Raw genomic sequence first — 27006 nt, forward strand, 5'->3', positions numbered from 1 at the left:
TATTGTTTTAAGCCAATAATTTTCTAATACTGATAAAAAAAAGGTACTAGTTCCACTGACAGATTTTTTACACTTATAACATTTTCTCCATAAGTGAAATGTTATCTTGTTGAAAAGTTACTGGGCAGCTAGTTTTGTCTTGTTTCACTTGGACTAAGATATTTGCACTACAAACTAGAACAAAAATACTTATGATTTGTGTTTTTGCACTTATGAAGTTCTTTGAAGGAGAAATCCATCATATTTGTAAGGATGGTGGCAAAAAACAGAAGGTAAATGATTAATACTTCTTCATTTTGCTGTGTGTATGTTTTAAAATTTTTGCTTTTTGTTGTTGGACACATTTCTAAATCAGTTTTCTCTCTCTCTGACGTAAATGTAGAAGCTCTATCCTAATTTCTTTCCCTTTGTTCAGTGGATTTGTAATGATGACTGAAAACATTGCTCATGCATCATGTTGCATTTCTCTTGCACAGCCCGTAAATCAGCTCTGAGCATGATGGGGGGAAAATCTAGTGCAGGCAGAAAGCATAGTGCTGCCAACAATAGCCTTGACTTCCTGAGACTCACCAGCATACAATATGAGACCTTCCCACCCCATGGGTGAAGCAGGAGGGAGGAAAAGGAGGGACACAACATCCAGTGAAATTACATACGAGACAAAGTATATTACACAAATGTACCAAGTATGCAACTGAAAAAAAACTCAATAAAATCTAAATTAATACATTTTATAATTAAAATACTAAGATTTAGAGAAGTATACTCTTACCATCAACATTGTCAGGTCTGAAGTTGATCTTTATGTTGAAAGCCTTGTAGGCATTTTTAATGGTTGGCAGTGTGAGGTAAGACACAGGTTCCTGGGCAAAGTACGGCATCACTCTCTCTGAAAAAATACATCACAGTGAGACGCCAATAGTCCTATAGCTGAAGGTTCCTCTGTGACGCACTATTCACTTCTCGCACTAACCATGGACTTCAAGTGTGGTGAAAGCTGCCACTTTGCCGTGATCGTTAGAGGCGGTGCAGATGTATGTGCCGGAGTCCTCGTGGGTGACCTGAGGAACTGTCAGCACGTTGGCTTCCTGGAAGCACTTAGGAGGAAGTTCTCCTTCCGACTTGAAAAAGGAAAGTAAGGAAAAAAATGCATATGGGCTACATTCCAACAGGTAAACATACAGCTGTGATTTAGTCTGGAAGGAACCTCTTAAAATATTTTAGTTATTATCTACAAAATCCCAAACATGATACTGAGTTACCATCACACCTAATGCAGCTTCTCTTCTGGCTTTTGTGCCACTATAAACAATTTTCAACCATTCAATCATGGTTGAAAATTGAAAATGGATGGATGGACAAGCCCATCCATCCATTTGGATTTATGTTTTACTCTTCAGAGGAAAAAATGGATGTAAATACAATAGCTTAAATCCCCAATGCTACATTTTTGGTCTAGTTTCAAGTAAATTCAAGATATAGGAGTTTGTTTAAAGGCAATAATTCCTTCACATTGATGAAATCATGCTAGTTATAACTAAGTTAAATAAACTGTGAGTGGAACTGGTACTTTTTCATAAATAGTAAGGAATTACTAATGTAAAATAAGCTCTTATATCTTGCTGAAAAGTTACTTGTAAGTTAGTTTTGTCTTAACTCAAGTGTACTAAGATATTATCACCAGAAACCAGACTAAAAATACTTGGTAAGATTTTGTTTTTGCAGTTTGAGTTCCAGTTTTTTCTTCCAACTGTTGCCTTTTATGTCAAGAGCATTCAAAATGGGAACCGGGGGCCATTTGAGATTACTGAACTGATTTTATGCAGCCCACAATTCAAGAATAAATTCAAGTAATTAGGACAAAACTACACATTTAAAATTAAAATCTACTTACTGATTGCATTTCATTTAGCAAATAAATTTAAATAGTTTAATTAAAATTGTTCATGCCTAGTTTTAGGTTTAAAAAAAGAGGAAAAAATAAATATTTTGGGTAATTTTAGTTTTTAGATCATACTGAGTACGTTTGAGCTGACAATTTTGGCCCACATGACACAAAGTTTGGACACCTCTCTTCTGTATAGAAGGTCAGACACAGCACACTCTACACTGTAAAAACTGTTAAATGCCAGAAATAAATGTTTCCCTGTTATAACAGGACAAGTTAAGATAAAACAAACCACTAAGTCCCAAAACAGTTCAAATAAAGTTGTGGCAACAAGAAATGGTGGGTAGCATTAGTTACCTTTGTCCATTTGATATCAGGGACTGGATATCCTGAAGCTAAGCAGGGCATGACTGCATCAGACCCAACGGTCACCTCCTTTGTTTCTGGCAGTGCAGAAATTTGCGGAAGAGCTGAGAAAACAGACCAATGATTAAACTATGATTATAGTACTGACTGTACAGGATTCCTGCAGGCTTCACCAACTCATATTTATGACTTCTTAAGACCTTTTAAGACCATTATGAATAAGATCTAAGACTTATACCACAACAGAAATGTACAAAGTAAAACTTTTTTTTCAGGAGACCAAAACTGTGACATTTCTGTAGTCTTTTAGCTAACTAGCTGTTTTGCATTGTTTTTGTGAATGGTATCCCACCAGCTGTTGATAAATTTATACTTTCCCATGATATATGCAAAAAGTTAGTTAGAAAGCTAGCAGGTATTAGCAGCTTGTTACATATAGCCTTAAAAACTTTGAGAATGCATTAGTGAGGATTTCTGTGTGCAACTCAATCATTTGTCTGATACAAAAGCCGCACAACATAGTCACGACAAAATTTAAGACCTGTGATTAATGTATTTAAGACCAACTTTCATTTTCTTGAAACAATTTAATACATTTTAAGGCCTTAATTTTAGATGAATGAATTCAAGACTTATTAAGGATGAGTGGACACCCTGGATACATAAGAACCTGAATTGTAAGAATAATTTATAATTAAATGCATATATTCATGGACGTTTCTATAATAAAAAGATTGTTTATTACTCACACTGGACGTTGAGCAGCACTTGAGACTGAACTGAGCCTACGTCGTTGGTGGCTGTGCAGCGGTAATGGCCGGCGTCTGCCTCGGTCACCTGACTGATCCTCAGCATGCCGTCCTTCACCATGATGTGTGAAGGAAGTGGGCCTCCAACTTTACTCCACCTGACTGTGGGCTCTGGATCACCGACAGCATGGCACTCAAACTCCACAGCGTTCCCAATCATCACGGTCTGCATTGAGGTTCGTACATTAATCATCACCTTTGGCAGAGCTGTGGAAAAGAAGAGAAATATGAACAAAATAAGTAAAGCAAATGGAGCTGTGCAGATATTTACGAATATGGGAAAACTTTGTCTTCAAGGTTTTGAGCTATTCCAGATAACTTCTTATCTGAGCTATTTCTGTAAACAGAACCTTGAAAGCAAACATTGTCCATCAACTTTATAAACAGCAGGATGTTTCAAACCTTGAATGGTTAGTCTTGCAGTGTCCTGTGCTTGACCATAAGCACTGGTTGCTCTGCAGATGTAAACACCTTCATTCCCCTCCTCCAAGTTTTCAATTCTGCAAGGAGAAGTTGCATTTCAGATAGCCACTTAAAAAACTGAGCACCTTATCTGCTTTTCCTGCAAGAAAAAAATAATTTTGCCCAGTTACAGCCACAAACTCCTATAAATTTCATTGATATTTTATTACAAAGTAGAACATAGGTGTGAAGTAGAAGATATATTATTATAATTTTAACATTAAACAGTAAATATCTCATGGTGACTTCTAGCTGTTTCACCATGACACCCCTAAATAAAAAAACAGTACACCCCTTTAAAACACCATTGACATGGTAATGACAGCACCCTTTTGTGAGTTCGCTTTCCTTCTGGAATCAAACTTTGATTTTGGAAAGATGAATGGCGCTAAAGACATGAAAAACGTGAAAGCAAATTGTTTAGTCTCAAAAGAGCTGAAACTGGAATGAAGGTAAACCCTCCAGCCAGACAACAACCCTAAGCTTACCACCAGGGCTAACATAGAATAGATTGAATCAAATTATGCTTGTGTACAGCAGAACATTCATTTACAGAAGCTGAATAGCAGGTATTAACTCATATAAATTAAGATATAAACTACTCTGCTTACATTTTTATTTTTAAATAATGTGGGAAACCCATGAATGATTTTCCTTCCTTTAGCATTTACTAATAAAATAAATTGTAGTTGTAACAGGACAAAATATAAATAAGTTTATTTGGAATATTTTTGTATTTTTAAATGAATAATGACATATGATGAACTGAGAAGACAAAACATGCTATACGGTGTTGGTATTGCCACCTTTAGTTTAACTTCTGCCTTTTCGCTAAAGGAGAATCAGTCACCTGAGAACACCGTCCTTTATGTCGTGGTTTGGAGGCAAGGCTCCTCCTTCCTTCAACCATTCAATCTTGGTATGAACTCCTCCAGCTGCAGAGCAGGTGAACTCCACAGCACTGCCCTGAGCTTTCACCTCAACCTGGGGGGAAACGCGCACCGCCAGAGGTGCTGCCAGGGGAAAAGACACAGACAAGAGTGGAATCAGCTGTTTAATTCAGACTGTTGATATAAATCAATCCTGCGTTGGAATGAGCAGCAACTTACATCTGACTGTGACTTTAGCAACTACTTCGCTTTTGCCAACTCTGTTGCTGGCCACACATTTGTAGCTCCCAGCATCCTCAGAAGTGGCCAGGTCGATCTGCAGATCGCCTTCGCTGGCCTGAGCTCTGGAAGGCAGAACACCATCCAGTTTGGTCCACTTGTAGGTCAAGGGAGGAGTACCATGGGCCAGGCATTGCAACCTGATCACCTCTCCGACCCGCACAGCCACGTCATCAGGCACCGAAGTGACATAAGGAGGAGCTGCAAAGTCAGAAAAAGAAAAGAAACATTAAAAAAGTTTGAAATCTATTGATTATCAACACGCTGATAATATACTTCTAAAGCTAAAAACACATTCAGGGCATTCAGAGAGCCAACACTTAGCATAGCATTTCACTTTGCATTGATGCTTCATTGTATTTATATGTAGTTACTCTTTTCACATTATGAAATCAATTTGCACTAAAGTAAATCTGAGTCACAAGAAAGCACAAACATCTTCTAAAAGAAAAACCTATTTATTTGTCAAATAGAACTTATTACAGGTGAGCACAACTTTATTAGATGCTGCTAATTCAGCAAACATAAAAGTTCCTCTCAAGCTTTTACATTTATTTCAGTTTGTATTATTTTGGCACGCTACAGTCCACCATCTTTTCTTACATTTGGAAAACATTGCAGGGAATTTAAGATTCACTAACAAAATCCAAAAGAAAGGATATATTGACATTGTATGACTTGTTTTTATCACGATCAAACTAATACCCAATTGTTAAACTATTGATCACAATCTAGAAAGGATGTGACTACTTCTTTGGAGGCAATGATGCTTGATTCGGTCCAGGACAATTCCCTTATTGGGTCTTCTCCTCCTTTATTGACAAATCCAAAGTAAATTGAGCAATTAGACACTCCATTAATGTGTGAAAAGTTTTTCTTTGTATAACCCCATATTATCCTATCACTTCCTACTTTCCACCTCAGGCAGGTTGTTTTAGGTTTGTCATTGATCAAGGAAAATCCACTATTGCATCATTTGCAGAACAATATACCCCAAAATTAAATTTTTAGACAATAAAAATTAATTTACCTGACTAGTTTCTCTTTTATTTAATATTTTAACTTTGAAAAGATCAATAAAATATTTCTAAGTAAAAAAAAGATGCACAAAAGGCACTCACTCTCTACTTCTAGCATGATGGTGACTTCACTAGTTCCCATGTTGTTTGTGGCGCTGCAGATGTATTCTCCAGAGTCTTGTCGACCGACAGATTGCAGCACCAAGCTGTTGTTCACCACCTTGTGCCTCCAAGGCAGAGTGGAGCGCAGTTTGGACCACATAACAACCGGAGAGGGAAATCCTACAAAACATGAATGCAGAAAACTAAAAAAAGAGAAGAAAATCTCTTGAATCAGCTATATTTTAGTTTATGTATCTGTTTATTTTATTTCACAACTAAAAGCTGAAATTGCACACATAACACATTTAAAAATTGGGGTTTCTTTTTTCATTTTGTGTTCCTGTTACCGTAGGCATCACAGCGCAGAGTCGCGGTCTGTCCCTCCACCACGACCAGGAGCGGCTCAGGAACCAAGGCTCTCGGTGCTGAGGGCATTTGAGATCCTCCCTCTATGATCACTTCTACTCTGGTCTCAGTCGTTCCCTCAGTGTTACGAGCCACACAGACATAAGTCCCACTGTCTTCTGGACGGGCAACAAGAATCTACAACATCAAAACAAAAGTGGTGAAACTAAACTGCAACAGTAGAGGGCAGTACTTTTTAGCATTTATTTCAGTGTTTTCCCTTTTCTTTTTCACTCCAGTTGACTTAGTAAGTTAATTATTTTTTATTTCAAGTGGACATAGATATTTGAGCTAGAAGCTAGACAAAAAATACTTTGTGTTTTTGCAGTGTATCTTGTCTTGTAAGGTGTGCTTAGATGACATGCTGTTGTCAACTGGTACTTCATAAACTGAGCAGAAGAGTTTGCTGCAAGAGTTTGCTGATTGGTGGAAAGCTGGATGTGTAAAGAGCAGCACAGAACAGGAACCAGAGGCCCTGTTAAAGACCAAGCTTATTCGAAATGCACTGATCAGCATTGATTTCATTTTAATTGCCAGATAAAGTCATTTAAAATGTTTTGAGTAACTGTACCTGCATGACTGCATTGGAGTCCATGGGTACAGGACTGGTTAGGGTGGTCTTCCGGTTGTTATCTAGTCTGTGCCATGACACTGAAGGGCGGGGTTCTCCTGAAGCTTGGCACTCCAGGTTAATGGGCTCGCCTACCCTGACCCGAAGGGGCCCAACAGGGGTAACAATGGCCCCAGGAGACTCTGACGGTACAAATATACAGTATTTGGCCACTGGAGGGAACCCTTCCATTAAAAATACATGACTGAAATATTACCTTTAACAAGCAAAGACACTATGGTTTGAGTGATGCCAAACGGATTGCTCGCCACACAGCGGTAGGCTCCGTGGTTTGTTGGGCGAGCGTTGACGATGGTGATAACGGAGCCATCAGAGTTAACTCGGACGTTATCTACAGAGAACAGACGGAAACCAAACATCACACAGGAGACAGCACAGGCTGGAAACACACCAGGAATCCAAAAAGGAGGCATTTAGAGACGATTGTGGGCATAAACGGTAAAAGGATTGAATTCAGATAGCACTTTCGTATTACACTTCACACTGGAGCCACATTCACACACAAACGAGTATACAAGTTATATGCAGGTTGATAGAAAATCTGCGGTAAATGTCTAGCTCAAGGGCACATCAACATGTGACAAGTCGAAGCTGAAATTTAACATACAACCTTCCAATTGCAGCTCTACTCACTGAGCCACAGTCAGCCTGCAGAGGACAGATTGACTAGTTTGTTCTGCCAAAAAATTTAAGAAAATACTTAAATGAAGCAGATTAGTTAAAAAAGAATAAAATTTAATGTATCCTTTTAATTAAAACATTTTTAATAAAAGATTTTAACACCAAGAGTGAGGTTGCAAAATAATGAGACATCTTTCCAAACATTACATCAGACAACGGCAACTTTTTTCTCACTCTTCTTTTACAACATTGGTTGAGTTCACTGAGGTTGTGTTCATTCGTTCCTGCACAGCTCTGAAGATTTCAGCACTGCATTTTAATTTCAGTTAGGCTAAGGTTTGTACTTTAATTAGGCCATCCTAGTACCTTGATTCTTATCTTTTTAGCCAATTTCTTGTAGATTTGCTGCTTTGACTTCTCAGTTTCCACTTCGCCTAACAAAGAGATGACCTCACATTTGACTCCAGAATATTATAAAATTCAGAAATGGCTAGTGGGTTTGATGAACGCCCAGTAAAGTGACCTGGTTACTGCAAAACAACCTCACATCCAGAGTCTTTTGCTACAGAAGTCATTTTGCAATCGGAGGGTTGTAGGTTTAAGCTTCCTCCTATCACATGTCTATGTGCCTCTGGGCAAGGCACTTAACCCCAAGTTGCCTACTGATCTGTGTATTGGCGTATAAATTTGAAAAGACCCCTAAACAAACTGCTAAGATATTAATAAACAGCTGTGTAAATTATGTTCAACATATTCTCACATTGATGTAATTTAGTAATATATAGATAAAAACCTACAACCTTATTTATTTAAAGCACGCAACTGTTATCTTTAAGATTCTATTTATGTGTCCTTCTAAAGTTTTGAGGGCCACATACAAATTTAGTGTGGGCTAGATTTGACCCCAGGGCCATAAGTTTGATATGTTCACTAAAAGTAAAGACTGGCAACAGCGCTTGATTCTCTAAGGTCATTGCTAATGTCTTCCCTTTGTGGGATTGTGTTAGCACACGTCTGTTTGCTCCAGTAACCTGCTAAATCTCAATGCTTTTATGGAGCTGGCCACACATGTTTATGATCATTAACTCAAGTGAATTTGATTATCAGCATCTGCTTGCAATATTTCAAAAATCATAGAGGGTGGACTTTTTCCACACACAGTTTTTCCATATTGGCTTCTTTATTGTTTAATAAATACTGGCAGTTTGAAATCTGTTGTGTATTTTTACGTATTTTAAACAACTTTAAAATCGTCTACAGACCAGATCTTTTTTAATGATGACCTAACAAGTAAAACCTTGAATTGAAAGAGAGCGTACTTTCATTGACCTGCTCTGTTCTTTTCCAGCAGCGTGGGCTCGGTTGTTACCTGGCAGAGGCTGGTTGTTGGCAAGTTTCCACTCCAGCCTGACCGGCTGGGCTCCACTGTACACCTGGCATCTGAAGCTGGCTGACTCCCCGACACGCACTGCAGAGCTGTGGGGCTCAACGCCAATGATGGGACTCTGTAGGCCTGCAGCAGAAACCAACAGTTTGGAATCTGGATCATTTTTAATTAAACATACTCCCTTTGATATAAAAGCAGCGTTATTTTTTTCCTGAGAAATAAATTCCATGTTGAGCGTGGCCACTGGCAACTCCTTCAGGGAGTGAATGAGGATGAGATCATGGGACAGCAGCAAGGAAAATCATTCAATTCTGAGGTCACACAAGTGAGAAGAGGAAAAGAAGTGAGGATGTGTGAGCAACTCCCCGCAATCTAACGCTCCGACATTCAATCAACTTTCCCTGCTGCTCACTGATTTGGCCTTGTGTAATATTCCAGATAGAAAGGTCTTTTGGGTGTACTGAAACTGTCTCACTTCAAGTACAGCTAAGTGTAGTTACATTAAACACTTAGAGAAGGTCAAAAGGCCTCTACACGCCCGAGAAGCAGGAGAATAAATATATGCCCTGCAAGAAAACCTTAAGTGTTAAACATCCTTACGTGAAGAAGATGAAGTGACGGAGACTGAGACAGAGGCCTGATGAACCGGGCCTGAGCTCCCCGCTCCCTGTACCCGACAGATGTACTCTCCCGAGTCCTCCGAAGTGGCGGAAAGGATACGAAGCTTATTGCCAACAACCTGCAGATGGGAAATGGACAAAATGTAAAATTTTACCTTGAAAAAAATGCAATTCATTGAAATATTTGTGCATTTTTGAAAAGGCTCATTTATTATTGGCTATAGCTGTTATTGAAATTGTTTTAAGACTTCACTGTTGGCCTGCATGAGATGTTGCAAATGAGAAATATCGCAAACTGATGCAGTGCAAAAAAGAGCTTAACAACTTATATTAAAAGTCTTGTTCTTTTTTAAAAGCATGTGAACTTCTGTTTATGAGCTTTTCACCACTGGAAACAAAGAAACCACAAACCAGTGCCAAATTCTCCAAACTTTCTAAGCTTATGTGGGAGGTGCTGAATCAACAAGTCTGACCCAATTTAAAAGGGTCTACCATTAAGATCTTGCTACCACATACCACAAGACCCCATTAATGGCCGTTGCACATCTTCTTCTCTGTAGGTCAAAGCCCTTTTAGCACCAAGGGGGGAACAACCAAATATTTCAAAGCGACATCTACTGTAGATGATCTATTATGTGAATGGTTGCCTGTGTATTTTGTTAAAACATACATTGATATATTGCTTGATATATGCATTGTTGAGGTGCATTGTTGCTTTACTTGGCGTATTTTTATTTATTTACATATTATTGAATGCCTGTGGTCCAGCGTGGTGCATAGTTTTTGCATTGTCCTGCACAACGTGTATTTTTCAGATATAGTTGACATCTATTTAAGGCCCTGACTGAAACCCCACAGCACACCACTGCATCTACATATCACTAAAATAAAAAATATATACGATTATTATATGAAGAACTTTTTGGGGGAGGGGGGCAAAATCACATATAATTTTTTGTTCCTCAAAAATAAGAACATTTGAGAATGAATGATAAGATACTTGACTAGCCAGCAAAGTCTGCTGGGCTACAAGTTGAAAACAAGATTGTGCATGTCAGGCATATTTAAATTAAAGTGCAGATATGTATGTGAAAACCTGATGGTTGGCAGAGAAGTGTCCGCTGGCTCTCGTCCAGATGACTCTGGGAGGAGGATTTCCAGGAGGAAAGCAGTTCAGTTCCAGAGTCTGACCCTCTTGGACATCAGCGATAGACGGCTGGATGGTGACAACAGAAAAGGAATGCTCTGCTGCTTGAACAAAAACAAGAAAATTAACCAATCTGAGAGACAGAAATAGCCACATAAAAACATTGTTGATGATGTTACATGTTTGAAAAATGTAACGTAACCACTAAGAGGATGACAGAATGAATCTGAAGTCATCTCACCTCTGACAACAGTGACCCGAATTGGAGCGCTGTTTGAGCCGACACTGTTGCTACCAACGCACATGTAAGTGCCAGCGTCAGAGAGTTTAATGTTAGGGATGAAGAGAGTGCCAATGTCGGTGCGGTCCGTTTGGGCCTGCGAGGAAAAAAACATAGCAGGTTGAAAAACAAATATTTAAGGATTTTTGTGTTTTGACAGAAAGTGAAGCACTCACCTTCCCGGTCTCTGGATACAAAACAAATATAACATTGCCAACAAGGTGACATAACTACTACTAGCAACACAAAATGCACTATGGTGCGAACTTTTCAGACAGGACAAAAGCTGTTATTGCAACAGTTGGATCATTGTTTGTGATTTCAGTGTCATTGGCCCGAGTGACAAAAGGATTTGATAAAGCCTGGCCATTATTTACACAGTGATCGGTGAGGTTAGAGCAGTTACTTTGTGATGGTAAGAATCAAATTTAACAGAGATGCACTGAGAAATTGACTTGTGACTTGTAGTCAGATGATTTTCAACTCATAATTCTTTTCTTATTAATGAATGTACAAAAACTGAGAAACTGTGTGGAAGTTATTAAAAGAAGACTCAAACTTAGCTATTTCTAGTTTAAGTGATATATTTAAATACCAAGTCAGAGAAAATATAAAATATGTTTAAGGAAACTATATTTTCTGTGACATGTTGCAACATGTCGCAGAAAACTGTAATGTTAGCAGCTAGAGAAATGGCTGAAAGTATATAGCAAAGTTGCTGTTGTTTCTTCTCATGAGCTTAAATTCACTCTGTCATAGAACATTGTGGTTTTTTTAAAATGCTTGCAGCATTTTGCAAATCTAACATTTAAGGTAAGGTCTGCATCTCCTGTCCAGACCTTACCGGTACAGAAAAGTTGCAAGTTAGAAGATGCAACTTTACAGATTTCCAGTAAAAGATCAAAAAGACATCCTAAATTTGATCAACAAAAAAAAACACAATCAAGAATTTAATGCCAGCTATAGTTTTTTAAGACAAATCAAAATTGGCTAGAGCTGGAAATCAGTAGTTAGCCACAAAACTCTGATCAGTGCATCTCTGTAATTAATTGTTTATTTTATAATGTCTATATCTATCATTGATACTTATTTTTAAAAAATGAAGGAATTAGGAGGGACAGTTTTGATTATTCAAGCTGAACTCTGAATCAAAGGTTAGTTAACATTACAAGCAGGTTGTGGCAATAAAATCCCAGCAGCAGGTGGAAATATTTGGCATCAAAGAACAAAAAAACTGAACCAGGTCCATTGACTGTATTAACTTTCTAAGCTAAAGAACAGCTGCACCTGTTTTGAACTCCTGCACTCCAAGTCAGTGGCTGCAGTTAATTTTTTATGAAGCTTTGATCACATCAGAGTGGAAAGTATTCAGCAGGGTCACAGTCTGGGGACGGATTACTGTACTGTGGGAGGGGGGCCGATGTCGTGGCATCCGTGGACAAAGCTGCTTAGCTGCAGCCAAATCAACCGTGTGGGACGCTAAACCAAGCAGTGTTCGAGGCGGGTTGTGGCTCAATGTGCGTCTGAACCCATTGACGAGTTTTCAAAGCAAGCCGTTTGCTAGAGCATACAGAATTTCTGCGTGGTCGCACGGCACCGCCCAGCCCGGCTTCCCCATGGGAAAGGCTGACACAACCCAGTCGCTCTCTGAGGCAGAACTAAACGGGCCTTGTCGAGCAAAGAAGGGCCGCACTGAACCCAGAACAGCACAAACCTGTTTGAGGCTGCAGCCTCGCACAGAGCAAAACGTAATCCACAAAATACACAAAAATATTAGTACTTCTTGAGCGTTTTCACATTTTGTTACCTTTCAATTATAAACTTCATTGTATTTCATTGGAATGTAATGTGAAAGTAGTTCATATTTGTGAGAAAGGAGACAATCTAGTTATTAAGTCCAATTTTGCAATTTTCCACAAGCCAAGTAGGAGGTAAGCTAAACATGAAGAAGACGCTGCTTTAATGTCAGACAAGACCAGAACTGACTTTTGTTTGCCTATACAAAATATTATGAGTTGTGCAAAACTAACACTGCAGGTTGTAGCAGCATCATGGTAGCAAACCTGATTTGCATGTCTCTAGAAAAAAGACTTGAGAGCAGGGCAGAGTTTTATCTCCTAGTGCAGGCATCTTCAGACATCCCATAGCAGCTCTTAATAACTTTGGATAAAAATTAAAAGGAACCAGTTGATGTTTTTAATTACAAATGTAATAACAAATGCAGATTTTTACAAGTTGTTCAATTTTTAAATGACACTAAAAGTACTACTAACATGTTCTTAGTTCTGTTTCCTTAGAAGCAATCTATGTGCCTTTTCAAAGTGGCAACATTATGTATTTTTCAGGCATATAGTTGCATTTTATAGCACAATGAAGTAACTATGCTAACTTCAGTAGTGATAACAATGCAAATATGTCTTAAAAGTAATTTGACATTGTAATTTAACGCCTGGAAATTGGGCATCTGTCTCTTTAAGCAACTCCTGCTCTTTCTGAAACTCTGGCTTCAGGAAGTTATCACAACATTGCTCCTCTTTTAACCCTTTAGCAACGATTTTAATCAGTGTTGCACTGAGAAGAAAAACATGATTTCACTAGATGCACAGCTCCACCAGGTGTTTGCTTATTTCTGCTGGCTAGTCTAAAGGAGCTGAGTGGGGGAGTCACAAGGGAGGACTGCTCTGTGAGGGGGAAGCTCAGAAGCCTTGAAACTGCAGCTCTGAGGAGGAACTATGATGTTGCACAGCTGATTGGTTGCCATAGGAGATTAAAGGATTTTTCAAACATGCATGAAAGAATCAAAGCAACACTCCAGATATGTTTTTGAGGGAATAAGACTGTAACATAATCTAAAGCTCAAAAAAGTCAATTTTACATAATATTGCCCCTTTAAAGAAATGTCCATCCTCTTTTATGTTTATCTTTAATTTAAATCCTAAAAAAGAAAAAAAAAAAAAACACTGGTTCTCTGAAAATTAGAAGAGATTTCTTAAATTAGATAATTAGCTAAAAAGTTTTCTTTCTTCAAAAAGTCATGTGACAAAGTTTTTTTTGGCTGACTTAAGAGCAAAATGTCTCCTTAGGATGTAAAAGTTTTGGATTCCTGTTCTAATAGATAATCAATCATAAACATCCAGCTAAAGCTGCAATGGGATGTGACTTGGGCTGGTCTATTGAGTTAAATACTAAAAAGAAAAATACAATGAAGTTTGTGGCTGTCACGTTTCAAAATATTCTGAAAACCTTCGTGAGGCTCTGTACCTAAACTTCCTATCTGCATACTTAGTGCCATTAATACATTTAGTGGAATGATGGGGTTTATTTGGGAGCTGGAAGCACAATGTCAGGGATGATTTCATGAGGACAGCACAAAACGAGACACTATGAAACACCTATATGAATAAAACGCTACACAGAAACAGGGACTGCATGCGGGACGTTCAACAGACCCAGCTTGTTGGTTTAAACGTTTGACACCAGCTACACATGGACTGAGCGTGAGCAGCTGTGGGACATTACCACAAATTTACAGAGCGTGAATCAAGGACATGGTCATGCACTTAGTTGACGTGATGTGAGGACGAGGTCAGTGGGAGACAATGGAGTTGAACTATGAGACGGGGACAGACATGTTGACAGATGGACAGACCTGCAGCTCCTCAATACGTCTGTGTAACACATCGAGACTGTTGCTTTTAAACTGATGGAAACCGTGAGAGGGAATGGCCTGAGCAAATGGCAGAACAGGGCAGGAGGGGGGCAAACAAGAAGGGAGGGAGGGGAAAATAAAGGTCAGTGGTCAACATGCTGAAGAGTCGGATGAAATACCATCGGCACTGGACAAACCCTGAGGTGTAAGTGGAGATACAGCACAGGTGAATGTAAATGCAGAAACATTACATTTTACAAGCACTTTACTCCATTGGGACAACATCCAAGCTTTGATTATGGTTCGAGATTTTATCGTCCACAGTCGGCACCAGATGTCTCACCTCTGGGGGGAGCTGTCCTCCATTTTTCAGCCAGGTGAGCTTTGGGGTGGGCGAACCTGTTGCTCTGCAGTACAACCTCAACGGTTCCCCTTCACGGATGTCGACACTTTGAGGACTGACTTGGACTTGGGGCTGAGTGCCAATACCACTGGGGGTGTTTCCTAAATGACAGCCACAACAATCATCACAGAATACGTTCTTTTTGTCTTTTAGAAAATATCTGGACATTTCCACAAAAAGTGCCTTACAAAAGCATCAATAATGGAAATTTAAGTTGTAGAACTACACAAAGCAGCATTATAGTAAAGTGGAAGAGAAATTACACAATGTTTACTTTAAAAAAATAATAATTTAAAGTCTAAAACGTGTTGTTACAAAAGCATGAATTTGCTCTGATGACTTTAGTCAGTCAGCGATAACTTGAAAAAGTCTGGATCAGTGCAAGGAAATAATATCCCACCAACCAATCATTTTAATTTGCACAACTGCAAGAAGGCTGAGATAGTCTTCCAGTATAGGCATGTAATAGATTGGTTTAAATCAACATATATTTATGTATTAGAATGGTCTAGTCAAAGTTCTGATCTAAATCCAACTGAAAATCTGGGGTAAGTAGATGTTCACATTACACAATTCATCTCACTGACAAACTCTGAGCATACTTTGGACATGGAGGGAGGCCCGTGCTGTGTGTTCGCCATGAGTGTTCAGGGCTTTGCAGGTGTACTCCCCTTCATCAGCCGGATCTGCAGCTGGGATTGTGAGGATGCCGTTTCTTATCACAGCTCTTGGACTCAGCCTGTATCCTGGACCACCTGTAAAGATTTAACAATCAAATACTGTCTTTCCCTAGAGAAAAAGAAGAATCAACATCCAAACCATCCCTAAACTGGTCTTACCGATCCATTCTATAGCTGGTGTTGGGTTTCCAGTCACGGTGCAGCGAAGTTCTGCCCGCTGACCCTGCCGGACGTTTAGTACTGAGGGGGTGATGGTTGCGATGGGTTGGGCCCCCTCCGCAGCTACAGAAGGATACGAGGCAATGAAACATAGCTCTGATGCAGAGACATGTTAACTGGAAGTAAATCCTGATAATACAGACTGGTTTCAGGGTAGCAGTAAAGTTGAACAGTAGGGACAGGGGAATCCTGTTAAATTGGAAGTTACTTTGAGCTTTGGGATGTGATTTTTCAGAAAGACAGAGCTGTGACTCCCACCCTTAAAGATGGCAGTCTGAGAGAATCTTTCTGTAGACAAAACAGATGTGTGAGGCACTCCTTGGCATTGCTTCTTGGCATATTTCTCTCTGCAAGAGCTTGGCTCGCTTCTGTCCACTTCAATATTTGGCGTGGACAGAGCTTAATAAAAACCTCCTTCAGTTCAGAGGGAGCTGTCTAAGCAGGCTGAAAACCTGTCAGAGTCTCTGTGAAGCTTTGATTGTTTGACCCTGATGGCAAGCGAAATCCAGATTGAAAGCAACGTTTTAGTTTCTATCTCTTTAGGGAATAAGAAGTTATGGACAATAGGAAAATCTTCATTGTTCCTGATGTAATATTGTAACATTAAAACTCTGGATCTTACTTTAATTACTATTCTGATATTCTGGAGATGCTTTAACAATCCACTTGATTATGAGAGGTGACAAAATCAACATGGATCATTGTTCTGCCTAGCTAAAAGAAACTGGGACTTGCAGTAATTACACCACAAGGGAACAGAAAGTCTACGTCAATTAGAAGTTCCTAGAAACTCTTGTAAACCTAAAGTAAATTGTTGTTTCTTCTTAAAGGAATAATTTAACAAATATATTTCTACAAATCTTTACCAGGAATGCCAATAAAGGTGAAGAGGGATGTATTCTAAAATAAAAATAGCAAGTTAGTAAGCTATAGCTACCCGTTTACCTAGCAGGGTTTAAATAATGGAACATATTACATCAGAAATTAAAGAACAGGACAAATTTAAATTTACCTGTCGAACTGAAGGTAAGGTTTGTGACTAATTATGAAAACAATTCAAGGTCTTGTCTTTGATACGAAATAAACTAAGCCTGTGTGGCACTCTCGTGGTTCTTCTGCTTGGTGCAATTTACTTTTTCATGCTTTTACTACTGTTCACCATCAGGATACATAATTATTTATTTAAGCATTTAAAATGCTTAAGGTGAGTTATTTAAGGTACTTTTTTCCATAAATGAAAGTGTGAAGACCAGTCTGAAAAACACATTCAAGAATGATGCAAAGAAACTGCAATGGGATGTATTGAGCACAGTTATGATGTTTGAAGCCCAGAGGACAGCATGTTTCCTTGAAAGATAGGAGATGATGCGAAGAGAGAGGAGTCAAAGGTCAAGAAATGTGATTTTATTTGGAAAAAAAAGTCCAAGAGCCCATAAAATTTGACAGTTCCCCCAAAAATAGCCCAATGTGAGCTTTCAGAAAGATGGAAAATAGAGTTGACATTCATGAGGAGATGCCCATAAAAATGAACATGCACTTTTTCCTGCAGTGACGGACCACAATGAACCCAAAGAAGTAGATGGTGACAAGTAATGCTCATGTACAATTAGGTTCGACTCTACATAACCACAAAAGTTAATTTTAACGAGTTACAGACTGATATATTGGACAAGATGGGAGCTCCAGACTTGAGCACAGTTTCATCTGGTTTCTGGACCTCAAGATCAGCTGATTGTACATGGGCATCAGCAGGCCACACACGTCTCCATGCTGTGGAAGATGAGAGCATGCACGACAAATAGAGGGAGAGTTGGGTCCGACCAGTGAGGAAACATCGCAGACTTACGCTTTCTGTGTCCTTCAAACATTTCATAGGCTGTGTAAAACATCTGAGTCTGTGAGGCCTCTGGAGACGGAGGGAGGAAGGGGGACAAGTAAACTGACAGATCAGCTCTTCAAATCAACAGCAGTTTACTGTTCCTCCAGTTTACTGTACATCCTTCTCCACACATGGGCTGCTGTGATTTATGTTGAGTTGGGCCCAGTAAAACACCACACACATGTTAAAACACGCTTAAATCATGAACCTTTTTCACAGCTTTGATTCAAGTGTTTTAAGACTATTAGCAACAGCCATTTTACACTTATTGATATTAGTTATTTCTTTTGTTTCTGATGTTTTTATTCATGTGACGAATCTTTGGGTCAGTACTTCTGTGTTCAGTTGTTTTGTTCCTATAAAAAGTCATTGACATTATTGCTACCATTAGTTTTATGGATTTTTGAGCAGGGTTTCAACATTCAGCCATGAGTGGCTTCTAAGTGAAGTTATTGATGAAAATATAGCTGCCATTACTTTTGTTTTTGTGTAGTCCTGTTTTTTTGTTTTTTTTACCATGGAAAGTACTCCTAGCATAGTTTTCCTGGCTTATCTGTGTCTCTTGCAAAGCTCAAGCCATTAATTAAGCAGTTACGGTCATTACTATGCCTACTCTCTCTGTTTTTCTTCCCCAGAAAAAGTTCACTTGGCTCAGTGCTTCTGTGGCATGGTAATTTTTTGTTACATCTTTTTCCCTTAACAGATTCATAGATGGAGCTAATGCTGTCACTAACCTTTCATTTCCTCTCTTTTATGTAGAAAGGAAATCTGGCTCAGGATTTCTGTGTTAAACTTCTTGTCACATTTGAACAATTATTGATAGACCAATTGCTGTCATTACCTTGGAGTAGTCTTTTAAATCCTTTTTCTGCTTTTCTTCTACTCACCAAAAGGACACCTGCTCAATTCTTTCTGCATTAAACTGTGCTTTTTAACCTTAATAAAGTCATTGGCAGAACTATTTCTGCCATTAGCTCTATGTCTCTCCATTTATTTTTTTATAGAAAGTATGCCTAGCTCAGTAATTTTGTGTTTAACTGTGTTGGAGTTGCTGGACAGATAAAAATAGCAAGTAGCCAATTGATTGAGCTATTTGTGGAATTAAATCTGATCAGTCTTTGTTTTTATTCCATGTAGAATGTGCTCCCGAAATGATGTGATGAGCTTGGCTCTCGGTGCAATCAAATCATTTGATTTGGATTAAACTGAACAGAATGTAGCTGTGTCTTATTTTATTCAAACATTCTGCAAAACGTGAGAGAAATCATAATTGTCAACCACTCTGGACTCTAATTAAGACCTGTTTGTGGTATATAAGTACCTATTCATCTTGTCAATATAATGCGTTCAGAGTGATGCCCGTCAAACCTAGTTTAATGGGTTTAGAGCTCTTGTTTAACTGGCAAATATCAGAATTAGTGTATTGAAGACATGATTAGATTATAGACAAAATATTTAAGCATAAAACATTTTTACCCAATAAAAATATGTCAGTTTGCTTTACAACAAAATGCAAAAACATACACACATATACTTGCTGTGGAAACTGTGTAGCAACAAAAGAAGAACAGCTCCATATTAGTCATGCAGGTTAGTAGGAAAAAGCAGTAGTAAACAATAAAAAACTCCTTTCATCTCAGCGACTAAAACCAAGACATACAGCTTGTGGTTTTCCCAAAAAAACTGTTAAAGATGACACAGGCCAATTCACAATTCATTTTAGTCTGTTATATTTTTAATCCATTGCTTCTTTATCACAAAATGGTTTCACAGTTAAGATAAATACACTAAAATATGATGTGTACATTTTATTTTTGTCATTTTAACAGAAACATATCTGCTATTATATAAATCAATGGGATTAAATACATAAAAAATGCCTAGTTTAACAATGTGACGTGCGGTTAAGAATGTGATGCGTGATATTTCTCGTGAAATATTTTCTTACAAATGAACTTAATGTAAACACAGAGCATAAAAGGTAAGTGCATGTACACAGACAATCTCTTAACATAAAATAACTAAAAGCAAAGAAAATGATAGATTATCAGATTATGATTTCAGTTCTTTAAAACTAAACATGTTGTAAATAAAAAAACACAACTCCAGCTGAATATTAACATAATACAGATTAAAATACTTTTATCCCCTTTTTGTATCTAAAGTAATATTTTAGCTTTTAACATTGAATCTTGAAAAGAAACATTGTATAAACAGAACTGACTTGAAAGTGAAAGTGCCTTGAAAAAATATTAATACCTTTAAAACTCATACACTTTCTTAGAATTAAAACCACAAATATCAATCCATTTTATTTGAATTTTATGTGCCTGACCAACACAATGTAGCGTTTTTCAGTGAGGTGGAAACGAAAATCATACATTGTTTTCAAAATGCTTTACCTGGAAATTAATTGGTTGGCCTGTTAAATAAAATACCATTAATACACTTTGAAGTTTGTGGCTGTAAAGTGACAAAAATCAAAGGCTACAAATAATTCCTCAGGGCAATGCATCGCAGCAGTATAACAACTTTCTGGCTAATAGCACCAACATGTTCATTGACATTCATTTTCAGGTAAAAATAACAAGTTACAAACAGGCGTTTGAGCGTAAAAAGAATACTGTAAATAACAAAACTATAAGAAATAAAACAAGAAAGCGCACATGTTTCTTCTGATTCCCGTCTTATTGCAGGTGAACTGAAGAAGTCCCAGGTGCACAGTTACTTATCCTATCGTGGCATTTGCATTTCATCCCATCGTGGAACACCCCACTCAGGCAAGAGGAGCCCAGGATTAAAAACATACCCAAGAATCCAGCAACTGGCACAGAATCACCAAGGCAAAGATCCATCAGCGATGAAGAAGTGACCGAACCACCACCGATTAATTCAACCCAAATGAAAAATAAAAACCCGCCGTAGCTCCCAGCATAGAGTTGGCAGAAAGCTTGCACAAAGCTGATATCCAGGAGGTTTGTTCTATTTTTTTGTTGTTTGAGTGTACTTTGTATTTGACCACAAATGTTGCAGAAATGTAGCACATTATATATTTTAATTGTAGCCTAATACTGCGTTCATACAGCAGGCTAAGCCACACAAATCTGCCTTATTTGCCTAAATGGGACCTATATGCAGTTTGGATCTTTTGTCACCCCCCAAAAAAATCCAATCTGTGCCACTTACATATGTGGTTCTAATTTGGGTAGGCACCAGATTATTTTCAAAGCGTTTGCAGTCTGAACGGTCATGTCGCATTTTATCCGGCATCTATGATATTGATGTGAGACATGCGACATAAATTTGCACCAGAAGAAACTGGACGTGGTAAATAAGGACATAAACAATGGCTGAAAATTACGATTATGAACTTATAAAACAAGTCTGTGTCCTTAAAGTGAATCTCATCACAATCTCACCCCTCTGGTTCTGACTACACATCAAAACAGACTTGTCCACAGAAATTCCAGTGAATACTCCACATAAGGTCATTGCTATTAGTTGTGCTTTTTTCATTGGCTTCATTCATGTTGTTATGATCTTGTGACGATGCTGCTGGCTCTCATTTATGGACTAAAAGTGATCCATAAACGGCTCCATCCATTGTTACTTCCGTAATGTCTGACATAAACGCTCTTCTTCTGCACATGAGAGTCACGTTGGGGTCGTGACCCGTTCACACAGAAGTCTCATTGCGGTCACATTTAATTAGCAGTATAAACGACATGGCAAAAAAGAAAAAATCTGATTTCAGCAAAAAATAGGAATTGAGCATCAAGACCTGCTGTGTGAACATTGCCTAAACCCACAAGCTGCATTCTTTATGCAGTCCAGGAAACTCAGGTCATATAAGACATACATGTTAAGAAGCTAGAATAATAACATGCCAGTGAACATAACTGGACTGGCAGTTTGCTAGTAAAACATGGCACATATATGCTGACAGCAGAAGCGATAGGAGTTAGACTTCCAAGCTTAATGTGCTGTTAACCCAGTAATCAGCACTGATGTCACACAATAACAAAACACACTAAAACAGTCATGCATGCATCATTCCAAGCAGAAGAGAGAGGGGTTATATTAGTGAGAGACACTATAGGAGTCAAAGCCGGGGTGCAGAAGCAGGGATGAGGATGATGGGAAGTGGAATGCCATGCCGAAGGATCACAAACCTGGCACGTAGAGGGTGGCACTACTTTCATCCATGGCAAACATGTTGGAGCCCGTGCAAACGTAGACGCCCGCATCCTCAGGCTGGACGTTCTGAATCGTCAGGATGCCATTGAAGTCTGTGGCGCGGTTGGGAAGCTTCCTATTGCCTTTCCTGGTCCACACCAGTGTGTAGGCCGGTGACTGCGAAGGGGAGACCAGAGAAGACACGGACATCACAGGAAGGAGGATGATGTCTCAAAAGACTGACGGACAAACAAAGGCATCTCTAAGTGTCCCTCGCCAGTTGTGTTGATACCAGATTTTTATTTTTCTTTAAAAAACAAATTAAACGTTTTAATTTTTCATGCTCAGAGGTCAGTGGCTGTTTAGAGGTTTGTTTTAATTGTAAAAGAAAGAACAGCTGCAACTCAGTAAATTAGAATACCATTAAAATGTTTTTTTGTTTTGTTTTTACTAATTCAATCCAAAACATTAAACTCCAATAAAAATGAAGGTTTAGTTAAAGATTAGTTGCAGAAATATTAGTCTACTGAAAAGTATATATATGATAGTATAGTATATGCATGCAAACCTTGGTGGGAAGAGTCTGATGGACAACTTTTAAGGTAGTTGCCTTTCCCATGGTTTTGTGCATCATTGCATAGCATGTACTTATTAAGAATATATTTATTGGTGTTATGAAATATTTAAATTCTCTGTGTAGCTAAAACTGTGACTTTTGATTAGCTGTAAGGCGTGATCATTAAAATCAACGCATATAAAGATAATGCCTGAAATATATTACTCTGTATAATAAATTGCTTTCACCTTTTCAAGAATAACCTTAAAACTTCATCACTGGCAAGTCTGAACTTATCAAAAACTTTTCTCTGTTCATCTTCCAGGATTTAAATACGTCATTTATCATTTTGAAGACAGGCGAGTCTCTCACAGCTAAGGTTTTATGTCATATAAAATGTAAACCTATGACTTATCCGATGAGCAGGCTGTGTGTAAATGTTGCAAATTCACTACCTCCTAAAGCCTTTGTTTAAATCAGTGATTAAAGATGCACTCACAGAGCCGCCAAGACTTCATTGTAGATTCCTATTTGACAAGTCAGCACTACAGTTTGCTTATAATGTTTGAATTACAATCCTATATCTGCCTCTTGGTGCCATCAGAGTCTGATTATATCTGCAGGGGATGCCATTTTAACCAAAATGTAACCCATTAGTGGTTCATATGAAGTTGCAAAGTCAATAATTTTAAATTCTATAAAATTGACCAATAGAGTTCTGAAATGATAAACTGTTTTTGACAAGACTTTTCTGCATTTAAGATGTCGCAAATGTGCAAATCTTACTAATAAATCTCTGACATGAAATTCAAGGTAAGTAGCTTGACAATCACTACATTAAAAGTTGGAGAAACTCACAAACATTAATATCCAGACAGCAGAGTTACCTTGCTCCTTGCAGTACAAATGAAGTTGACAGTGGAGCCGACCCTCACGGTCTGAGATTTAGGTTCCTCAACTGTAACCTCTATGGGTTTAGTTGGGCCACCTAAAGGAATACACAAGTTACAATCATTGTTCAGAAAATAAAAGAACACTCAGTTCAAAAGTTCTGTGTTAAAAGGACATTGTTTGCATGACAATATTGCTGATTTCTTTGAAGGTTAATTAAATGAACTGCAAACTGTTCAAATTAAAGTGGCACCTGCGACAATAATCTCAGCATGGCTCCTGTTGGAGCCACGCTGGTCTTGGCAGGTGCAGATGTAGATGCCAGCGTCAATCGGCTGGACGCTGGAGAAGTACAGCTCCGCTCCTGTGCACAGAAATAAGTAGGGTACTGTTAAAGTTTTCATCACATGGACTTTATTTTTGCAACTAACAAAATGTGCCAAACTAGGAAGGGGCTTAAACTGGTATAAAGGTTTACAGAGGTTTCAAACTGGTAACACTTTCTGCTTAGCTGTGCCTAAATTAAAAAGTCATTTAAAGAACTGCCTTTGAAAGAGAAGGAGGGATGACAGTTTGCACTGGCTCCATGAATTCATAGAGTAGTGCAGTTCTGCCTCTCCTGCACATGTTGCTGCACACTGTTGGTAAGTGTACAACACTTACCAACAGTTAAGTGATGGATGTCAAAGCTTGTACAGTTTTGGCATCCATCAAGAACAACACATTTCACCCAAGCTGTTTTAAAAATAACAAATAAGAAATGTTGTAGACACGATCATACTGTAAAACCATGTAATTTTCTCCAGATTTATCATACCGTAACAATCTATTTCCAGTTCAGTGGTATCCAAACATTTTGCACCAATTCCCAAAATTGCATATAAATAAATAACATCTTCCTAACTTTTTGGGTCGAATTTTTTCTATTTTGTTCATCTGTGAAACATTTTCAGGCCTTTCCCAGCAACAACAAAAAAATTTGACATGTTTAAAAGCATGAAAAGCATGGCTAATAAAAGCAAATATTATGTGCTGTACCTAATGCTTTCCATTTAAAAATATACACATTTATCTTTAAAAAGCCTAAAACATTATGAAAGGGTCCATCTACATCAGCTCCTTTTGCTGGAGAGCCAAATTTAGACCACTGTTGAACTGCAGTTTGGGGCCATGCACCATTATTTCAGCACCCCTGCCTTATGACAAATTAAAGTGAAAGTTGATATGGAGTCTGTTTCAAAGCTGCCCTCCCGCACCTTGTCTGCGTCTGTCGGCGCTGCTGGAGATGGGCCGTCCATCCTGTCTGGACCAGAAGAAGTAGTGTGGAGGGAATCCAGAGACCTGACAGCGCAGTGTGACAGAGCTGCCCGGTGTGGCTACAAACCGCTCCGGATACACTTTCACCTCCAGGTGGGCTGCTGTAAAATTCAGCAGTAACAGCACACATTTAAAAAAAAAATCCTTTAATAGCCACTATTTTTCTAACTTCACCACACAGGGTTTTTTCAAGTGAATATCAGCATTTTGCATTACCGTCATTTGGGCGACACTTATTTCTGTCCTGTGGGTTGCCAACATATCCTGTAGCACAACTATTAAGGATGAAAAAACAGTTTTTACTTATGCCAGGGATTTCTTTGGCACAAAAAAACCCTGTTTTCATTGAAACTATATTAGAAATATTAAAACATTGAATTTTCTCCATGACAGAAAGAACAACCGCCTCACCGTTCACAGTACTTTCCAGTATAGCCAGGCTGGCAGGAAGTGCACTGATAGTCTCCATTACCAAGGCTCTCACATGTAGGAGAGAATCTGTCACACAAGTTACACACAAAGTTTAAAATCCACTAAAAAATAATGTGTCTAGGCAAAATATATATGCAGTATAAAGATGCACAAACAGAAAACATCAGTTGGTGATCACTATCAGTTTGTTCAGCCTTGAGCAGTGTAGCAAACTCAAACAACAGATCTTTTTTCTGGTCAGTTAATGCACCATGAATCAGGGGTACTGCCAGAAAAATATCCAACGGAAGAAAAGAGCCATTTATTATCTTGGGGTTACATATTGGGGTCAAATATAGGGTTGTTAAAAATGCTTAAACATTGTACTTTGGGATAGTGTCTCATGTAGTAGATATTTTGTTGCATACAGTATACAATGTTGTCTTGTTTGTTTTGCTTTTTGTTATTGTCATTGTGTTCTTTTTACTCTGATCATTTTTGAGGCGATTTGTTGTTGCAACATTGTTTTTGTCTTTTGTGGAACACGAAGAATGCACAGTGAAATTGTTCAAAGCAAAAAATAATAATCTTGGGGTGGCACACTGAAAGTCACAACAGTGGGAGTCCCATTTAGTTTAAGTTGCAGGTGAAACTTGAAATGTTAACCCTAACGCAATTGTCTGTAAATTTATATTATAGAGGACTTAAATACCAAAAACCAGTTGATTTGTGCAAGAACTAATAATGTCGGAAGCCCTTTGGAGATCTTAGAGTTAAGGTAAAGTACTACTTCCTCTGTGGTTAATGCTAACTAATTGGAAACATAAGATGTGGGCAATTTGAAATGTGAACTTGAACCCTTTGATCTTCGTTTTGCTCAGTCTAACAGCAACTTCCCTCTAAGACATATAACAAGGCCTCTTATCCACTCAGAATATAAACATCAAAGCTTTACAGTAACTGGACTTGGGAAATCCCAGCATACAATCTAATCCTAACAGCAAGTGTGAAGTCAGTTACATGCAAGTTGCTTTGATAAATCTGCTGGTGTTGAATCAGAAGCCTAGAAGCTGAACCGATTTTCTGTAAACAGAGGAGCTGGACACAGATCAGTCTGCTGCTATAAATGGAGCTGAAATGAGAGCTCTTGGTATGTGTGCAAGCACTTACTGGTTGTCTGGGTCAGTGTGAGGGCAGCCACATCTCTGGCAGTCTTCCGGGGTGCCAGCAGTCGGGTCGCCAAAGAAGCCAGGGGCGCACTGCTCACAGAAATCTCCCTGTGTGTTGTGCAGGCAGCTCTGCAAAGAAGCCGACTGTGTTAACAGAGAAATCTAGAAACTGATATTAGTCACATGATAAACTTGTGCTCCATACTGTGCAGGTGCCAGTTTCCGGGTGGCAGGAGTCAGAGTGGCCATTGCAATCACAGGGCTCACAGTGACCCAAGTACAAACCTCCTCCAGTACGGGTGTAGCCAGGTGCACAATCCTGGAAGAGGAATGGAGTTGGTTTTTTTTTAAAACTAAAGAGAACAAACTGCAAAACACAAAGTCTTAACTTTTTAATGGAAATATCTTAGTACATTTGAAGCAAAACACAACTAACTTACACATTGCTTTTCAGCAATATATTGGAGCTTATTTTAAGTCAATAATCCCTTAATATTAATAAAAAAGAACTAGTTATTTTTTAAACTTATAACAAGACTTTTTCCATGTTACAAGTGTAACAATCTGGCAGTGGAACTAGTTCTTTTCCATCAATATTAAGGTATTTCTAACTTAAAACAAACTTCTACCTTGCTGGAAAGTTAACGCTAAGATATTTGCACTACAGACTAGATAAAAATACTTGCTAAGATCTTGTGTTTCTGCAGTACAGTATTCTACTGTATCCATTTGATTTAGGCAAAATGGTGA

At 38.5% G+C, this 27006-nt stretch overlaps 1 protein-coding gene and 1 long non-coding RNA gene across 15 annotated transcripts in view; one reads left to right on the forward strand and one right to left on the reverse strand.

Moving 5' to 3' along the window:
• hspg2 (heparan sulfate proteoglycan 2) overlaps positions 1-27006 on the reverse strand; it is a 126049-nt gene that overhangs the window by 16052 nt on the left and 82991 nt on the right. For 9 of the 14 annotated variants that reach the window (XM_032557968.1, XM_032557940.1, XM_032557913.1 and 6 more), the window contains 29 exons: positions 26462-26575; positions 26258-26385; positions 25088-25174; positions 24893-24951; positions 24616-24777; positions 23613-23723; positions 23356-23456; positions 21909-22089; positions 17704-17763; positions 15798-15920; positions 15561-15713; positions 14899-15059; positions 14556-14633; positions 10868-11003; positions 10576-10730; positions 9460-9598; positions 8842-8985; positions 7048-7182; positions 6792-6973; positions 6163-6358; positions 5816-5995; positions 4635-4895; positions 4376-4538; positions 3466-3563; positions 3004-3270; positions 2246-2358; positions 974-1121; positions 773-889; positions 571-588 (listed from right to left, as the gene is read on the reverse strand). In XM_032557968.1, coding sequence (XP_032413859.1) covers positions 571-588; positions 773-889; positions 974-1121; positions 2246-2358; positions 3004-3270; positions 3466-3563; positions 4376-4538; positions 4635-4895; positions 5816-5995; positions 6163-6358; positions 6792-6973; positions 7048-7182; positions 8842-8985; positions 9460-9598; positions 10576-10730; positions 10868-11003; positions 14556-14633; positions 14899-15059; positions 15561-15713; positions 15798-15920; positions 17704-17763; positions 21909-22089; positions 23356-23456; positions 23613-23723; positions 24616-24777; positions 24893-24951; positions 25088-25174; positions 26258-26385; positions 26462-26575 — 3970 coding nt within the window. The remainder of the gene's footprint in view (positions 1-570; positions 589-772; positions 890-973; positions 1122-2245; positions 2359-3003; positions 3271-3465; positions 3564-4375; positions 4539-4634; positions 4896-5815; positions 5996-6162; positions 6359-6791; positions 6974-7047; positions 7183-8841; positions 8986-9459; positions 9599-10575; positions 10731-10867; positions 11004-14555; positions 14634-14898; positions 15060-15560; positions 15714-15797; positions 15921-17703; positions 17764-21908; positions 22090-23355; positions 23457-23612; positions 23724-24615; positions 24778-24892; positions 24952-25087; positions 25175-26257; positions 26386-26461; positions 26576-27006) is intronic. The other 5 variants (XM_032557930.1, XM_032558001.1, XM_032557904.1 and 2 more) reach the window with 4 other exon arrangements.
• On the forward strand, positions 6475-26963 carry LOC116717005 (uncharacterized). The gene is made up of 3 exons (XR_004338671.1): positions 6475-6538; positions 11067-11069; positions 26947-26963. It is a non-coding gene; the product is annotated as an uncharacterized LOC116717005 (long non-coding RNA).

The sequence above is a fragment of the Xiphophorus hellerii genome, chromosome 1 (genome assembly GCF_003331165.1).
Source record: "Xiphophorus hellerii strain 12219 chromosome 1, Xiphophorus_hellerii-4.1, whole genome shotgun sequence".
NCBI classification, from domain to species: Eukaryota; Metazoa; Chordata; class Actinopteri; order Cyprinodontiformes; family Poeciliidae; genus Xiphophorus; species Xiphophorus hellerii.